Here is a 6,880-nt window from a genome sequence, read left to right on the forward strand (position 1 = left end):
CAAAACTTTAAATACTAAAGTACATTATGTGTTTTGTTAACCAGCTGATAGCAACAGTTTTTAACACAGAAGTCATGTAGGATTGATAATAATAAAAATATATATATTAATATAGGCAGGTTACCATCAGAGGTCTAGATTTATTAAGGTCAGACTCTGAGACCGGGTCCAGGACTGTGATAGTCCTGCTCTGACTAGACTCCTTCTGCAGGTCTGTCCAAAACCATGTTTCGCTGCCTTCAGGACTCCTTCGCAAAAGGAGATCCGAGATCGCAGTTGGTTTTCCCCAGTTTAATAAAGGTTAATAAAATAAAAATAAATAAAAAGCTGAGTCAAAAAATACACGACTCCTTAACTTTTACCCATAAATAAGTATTTTGATTCAAGTTAAAACATTACGTGGACGCTTCTTACTTCTCAGAGTAGATGTTTTACATTTTAGTAATCATAAACTTGCTCTTAGTCGATGGAACCAGAAAGTGATTTCATAACAAACACAAAGTGTATTAATATTTTAAATAACATCCTGTTTGTTAGCGTGGACAGGACCGAACTGGGTCAGGACCAGCATGTGGGAACGCCGGTTCCCTTCGAGCTTCAACTTCCAGGTTTCCATCAAAGGTCTAGATTTATCAATGGACTGAATTTGAGACCTGGTCCAGGACTGTAATCGTTCTTCTGGTCTGAACGAACTCTTGTTGTTTTTCCTGCAGGTCTGAACATTTAGTTTTTCACATATCATACGTCAGAACCAAAGATCTCTACAGGAGCTGATCCGTCTGTCCTGACTGGTAGTTCCAAACAAAGAGTCCAGTTTATCCAACCACACCTTCCTTTTAACACTTTACAGAACCAAACGTACCATTGACCTGTTCCTTCTTTATCTTCAAATGTTTCAACCTCATCAACATGCAAACGAGTGAACAGCATGAAGCTCGTGAAGTTCTGGGACAGTTCTGACCATCGTCAAACCAAAAACTGAATTTTTTTGTTGTAGATTTTGTCAAATGTCCTGAACGAGACAAAGTGCGTGAAAAATCTTGGTGTCTTCGAGAATCTGTCTTGACGTTCAGACAGTTTGGATCAGTGGCCGTCCTGCTCTTTCTTCACCTCCTTCATTGAAGTTCTCCAAATGTTTATCTTCGTTAACGCAGATCTGCTCGTTAGCGGATACCCTAAAACCTCTTCCTCTTTCTGTGGTCTCTCAGGTCCAGATTTCATGATTTACGACAGCTGTTTCATGTCGTACATCGGCACCTCGGACTCCGCCGCATCATCCGCCGCCGCCGCAGCATGCGGGCTGCCTTTACGGCCTTTGGGAGGCGGGACAGGAACGGCCTCTGCAGCTCCCTCGGCTCCTTCCTGACCCTCCGCCACAGTCCTCTCCTTCTTCAGGTTCAGCTTTGCCGGGACGGTTTTGGTGAAGGTCTCCTTCAGCTTCTCTCCAGATTGACGGATCTTCTCGCGCCTCTCGGCCGTCACAATTCTCTCTCCAAACTTGTTGACCTTGGTGCCCAGGTTCTCGCGGGTCTTGGTCATGTTCTCCTTGGAGAAGGTGGCTTTGAAGCTCTCAATGCGGGTCAGCCCGGTCTTCTTCATCCGGCCGGCTGATGAGGAGTCTGCCTCCTCCACCACCACGTACTCCTCATCCGACTCTGGAGGGAAGTCGAACTTGTCCGGTTCCACCTCGGGTCTGGCTGTGGCTCCACCGCTGGACTCTGCTGGCTCATTTCCTGCTGCAACAGCTTTAACTTCCTGTTCGCCCTGAGGAAGAGCAAACAGATCTTAAACATCTAGATCCTTCCTCTGCATGAGCCTCTTTTGTTGCAACAAGTTAAATAACGATCAGGTTTGGACATGTGGTGCAGACCTGAATGGTTATAATGTGCAGGTCTTGATCCTGCCTCCATAAATAAACTGCAGCACCTGTTTCTGGAGCTCAGGGCTGGAAGCTAAACTTATCAGTGAGTAACGGCGTACCGAGCAGAGCCGCGTCACACCCTGCTTCAAGCCTCATCACCTGTCTGGGATCAGGTTACACAGAAATGTAGAGGACGAAGCGTCAAACTGACCCTGACTCATCAATACACAGCTGTTCCTCACTGGAAGCTCACGGCAGCAGAACAGTTTATGAAGTCAACAGAAAAACCTTCGGCTCGGTCGTCGCAGCCTCTGACCTCGAACTAAAAGTCTGTTTTGGTTCATCCGAGGAGAAACGAACCGCTAATACTGAGCTGAACCCGTTTAAAGATGTTCAGGAGCGTTGATCTGTCAAGAAAATCTGATCTAAGCAGACGGACTAAATTAACTTTTTATGGTCATAAATCTCCTGGGGATTTTCTGAAAACTCCTTCTCAAGACCCTCAACAACTAGCAGAATATCTGAATTAGGCCTGTCACCATAACTAATTTTTCTGGGCGATTAATTGTCTCAGAAATTATTGCGATAAACGATAATATTGTTTGACATTTGACAATAATTAGTAATTATTGTCAAATTTAAGAAGAAATGTTGGTTAATTTTGTGTGTAGTACCTTTTTTTGACCACTGGATGGCAGTACAAGACTGTTTGAACTGAAGGATGGATAGTAAGGGAGCGAGCAGTGTGTCTCTTTAAGAAAAATGGGAGGAAGGCCCCTTGACCTGACATGGGCTGTCTCTCCTTCCTGTTTTTCGGTTCTTAAAATGGCTGATTCTCTGTGTGGTTTGAGCTCTTTAGCATAGCATTTGTCACACAAAGCTTTTAATAAAAAAATCAGTAAACAAGTTCTCAGCTTCTTTTTGCAGAGAAAAATAACTTTTTACACGAAGGCACGGGTTTCAACCGTGAATTTTGGAGCTTCGACAAGACGGAGGGCTTTTTTCCCCTGAGGTCGGCCTGTTAGCTTAGCTCGTAGCTTAGCTGCTTTTAACGATCCGAAAACGCGATTTTGGACGGTTAAAATGGATTTTAAAGAGAAAGGGAGGGGTCAGTGAAGAGCACCGGAGTCAAACCTTTTGTCATCCAGTGTCTTCAGCAAAAAGAGAGAAACACAAAGAAACGATACATTTTAATTTATCGTGCGATTAATTGATTTATTGTTTATCGCAACAGGTCTAATCTGAATAAAAACTGATAAAATAAGAAAACTGATCCTACTTCCTGTTTATCTTCTGAGGACAATGATGGTTTTGGATCAGTTCTACATGTTGTAACCCTAACAGTTAAAGAACCAGTGGCAGCTTCATTACAGGCATGTTTGGCACTCGATGACACCTGATAGAAGCTGACATTTCCAGCTCTGACAGAATGCAGGACTGTAATAATAACCGAGTTAACAGGAGAGGGAGGTTAGCCAAAAACCTAAACCTCTGGATTGTATATGTTTTGATTTATTCTGCACAGAAACTCTGACGTAAAAGTTAATTAAACTACATTTTGTGACATTGTCTTAAAGCTGTTCCGTTTAGGCTAATCATGCAATCCTTCTGCAGAGGCAGCAACAAGACAGAAACTGAAAAAGGTCAAATGTCAACCTGAGAGACGTTCTTTACTGCCATTGAGAATGTTGACTAAATAAGTAGATTTGAGATTCTGGGATGTTTGCCATTCACCAACCGTGTGTGCAACTGTGGCAACCACCGATATCTCTGAGTGACCTTGAACCCATTTCATCATTTCTAGTCTGGATGCGTACACAGATATTTTTATTTACAACATAGGAAGTAGCCATGTTGCTCAAAGAATAAAACAACTGTAGCTGCAACCATCAGATGACTGTAGAATTATATATTCTGATGTTTTTGGTTGTACATCTACATTAAATCAACTTTATCAGCATGCTTTCAGTATGAATTCGAACAATGCTCAGCTAAGCTAGCCATGTCTTGACCCCAGTTTTGCTCCATCAACACAAAGAGTAACAGGTTTCCTCACTCCATGATCATTATGTACCTGGTTCTACAATAATCTAATCCAGTCCCAACCCTGGTCCTTGAGGAACACCATCGTTCATGTTTTAGTTGTTTCCCTGCTCCAACACACCTGATTCAGTGATTTAATTACTTCCTCATGTTCTGCAGAAGCCTGTTAATTACCTATTAATTCAAATCAGGGTGTGCTGGAGCAAACAACTAAAACATGCAGAATGGTGTTCCTCAAGGACCACTGTTGGGAACCCCTGAAATGTACAGCTTTAGAAACTAGGTATGAGCGGAAACAAGTGGTCTGACGTGACGTATCACAGGCCACAGCGCCACCGGACCTTGTTTCATTAATTAATCTCTGCGTGCCTCTGACTCGGAGTGTTTCCTCCATTAGACTAACTTGGCATCAAAGCAGGTAGCAGCAACTTAAGGAGCTGAGCTGACAGCTATATTAGGAGATGGAGGTTCAGCCTCAGAATAACTCTGAGCTCAGCTGCTTATATTACATCAGCTCTGAGAGCTCAAACCATGCTCTCACTGCTAGATTAGAGACATGAAAATGGAGTTTAATAATACTGTAAGTCTGGTGCACATCCATGGTCAGGTGTAAGTTCTTGTGTAATAAGCAGCTTGTTAGTAAATTAAATGTCTGCAGTGATTAAAGGCTTGTAAATTAAAGAATTGCGTTTGATTTAAAACTGAATCTAGCTGCAACTTGTGGGTCAAACCTAACAACTCATTGGAGCCTCTACAGGCCTGGCGAGGGCTGGAGTCTCTGCAAGGAGCAGAGATTTCATCCAATGTTTGATTTTTTGCATCAAACCAACAGATTAACACGTGAGCTTGCAGACCAAATGGTAATATGACACTAAACTCCAGTTTCCAACGACAGAATCACTCCTTGCAAACATATTACCGTTTTGATTTGACTTAAAGTAGGCGGTTTACACACTAACTTTAATAAATTCGTGTTGTTTCTGTGCGTTCGTTTGTAAAATCATGTTTCTGTGACGTATATTTTTCATTTTACCGAGCAATTTTGACTTTAAACAATCGTATTTCATCTATATGTCAATTAATTTTTTATTACACTTAAACAGAGGAGGAAAAAAAACCTGCAGCAGCTGAAACGTATCAACATTTGCAAGTAATAACTCAAGACAAGCTGCATTTTTTTTTTACTAAAATGGCAGCTTTCAAGATTAAATACCTTTTTTTTTTTTCATAAAAGTGCCAAAAATAATGCAAGAAAATCCGCACCATGACCTCAGGTGACCTCTCAGCGCGCTGACGTTTCTGCAGAGCTAAAATAACCAGGTCACCACCAGGCTGGCAGCTGTGGACTGTGAAGGCCAAAGAAGTAAAACGAAGCCTGGCGTGTGAGAACGCCTGTTGCTATTTCAACCCTCGAGACGAGCCGAGGCATTTGTTGACTGGCGTTTGTGGAAAAAGGAACTCCGATTTGGATCAACGGAGACATAAAAATGGAAACAAACGTTTTCTGTGTCGCCGTTAAACCAGAAGGAAGAGCTTGACTCAGTAAAGCTTTGGTTTTGATACAATTATCAGAAAACGATGTACGATTTTGCAACACTTTTATTTAAAAAAAACTCTTTTTTATAGATATGCACCATCTTTTTAAAATAAAAAAAATCATTAACTTCTATAAAGATGTTGTAAAAGAGTCGGTGGGAGATGAATTCACCCTGACGCCTGTTTTAGACCAGCTCCAACGCTTCAAATCATTTTTTGTACACGTCTGTCGAACATCAGCGCTAAAACCAGCAGCAACAAACTCGTATTTAGAACCAGTTACTGTATGTCGCCTACTTTAAGTTAAAGTTCAGAGGACAAGGCTTGGACATGTTTGGCCCCTGATTATGGGTTTGAAAATGGATCTCCTGATTCCTGGTAAGAAAAGTCAAAGTCTGGGGTCTTGAGTTGAATTTGAAGGAGTTATGGCTGCCTGTTCACATTGACGTATTCTTCCAAAACCTTAACGATAAAACATGCAGAAGTTCTAAAAAATTCAGAACTTGTTCGTGTTTGGAGGCTCACCTGGTAAATGACCACCCTGAACTTGTTCTTGGCGAGCAGGTCGCCCTGCGTGGCCTCCACCTTCTTCACCCGCACGTTCTGGTTCTCCACTCGGACCCTGACGTCCTTGATGTGGCGGCTGACCTTGCGGGTCTTCTCCAGCAGCCGCTCCACGGTGGAGCTGGTGTTGGCGTGGTCGTTGGTGAGCTTGACGACGTCGGCCTGGATGGTCTTGACCGTGCTCTCCAGCTCCAGCTGACGCTCCTCCATGCGCTGCTGGGTGGCCTGGACGCTGTCCATGAGGCCTGCCACGCGCTCCAGCAGGGCCATGATGCCGCCTGCATCATCCCCGCCTCCTGGTGGCATGCCCGGCTTATCTGTCATGCTTGCTGGTTGGCCTGCTGAGACGATGGTTTGAATCCAGAGATCCAAATAAAAGAGAAGAGACGAAGGAGCGTATGGAGGACGAGAACCTTCAGGTTCTGCAGCAGTGAGCTGTGAATGCTTTGGGTTTGGACGACGTGACGACCACCAGCTGAGGGTTCAAACTGTGGAGGAGAGAGAGCAGGAGAACCGGATCCCCTCTGCCCAACTGGAGGTTGACCCTGAAACGGTCCAGATCAAGTGATAGACTCCTCCCAGCTGGACGAGGGACTGGCAGGGATGACAAGAATAAAGAGAAAGGAGGGAGACATGGAGCGGCTAAAAAAACATGAGCTGAAGGAGCGCCGAGAGGATCAATGAGGTGTTCAGGTGTTCAATGAATGGGCTGCCGGTTCAGCTGAAGATTTTTAAACAACTCAAAGAAATCAAACAGCAATTATTCCTTTGAGATCCTGACCCTGCTGAAAAACTTTGGCTATGAAAGATCTTTAAAGTTGATTTTGGAGGAATGTTTGAAATAAAGGGCCACAGTGTTTCTCAGCAGCTAAAAAT

At 43.5% G+C, this 6,880-nt stretch overlaps 1 protein-coding gene across 1 annotated transcript; it reads right to left on the minus strand.

The window, feature by feature from the left end:
- Positions 1-278: 278 nt before the first annotated feature.
- On the minus strand, positions 279-6,532 carry cavin4b (caveolae associated protein 4b). The gene is made up of 2 exons (XM_037694229.1): positions 5,966-6,532; positions 279-1,764 (listed from the first exon to the last, which is right to left on the minus strand). The coding sequence occupies exons 1-2, from the start codon at positions 6,326-6,328 to the stop codon at positions 1,225-1,227; spliced, it is 903 nt and encodes a 300-aa protein (XP_037550157.1). The 5' UTR covers positions 6,329-6,532; the 3' UTR covers positions 279-1,224.
- Positions 6,533-6,880: the final 348 nt, after the last annotated feature.

The sequence above is a fragment of the Nematolebias whitei genome, chromosome 20 (genome assembly GCF_014905685.2).
Source record: "Nematolebias whitei isolate Nwh7 chromosome 20, NemWhi1, whole genome shotgun sequence".
Lineage (NCBI taxonomy): Eukaryota > Metazoa > Chordata > Actinopteri > Cyprinodontiformes > Rivulidae > Nematolebias > Nematolebias whitei.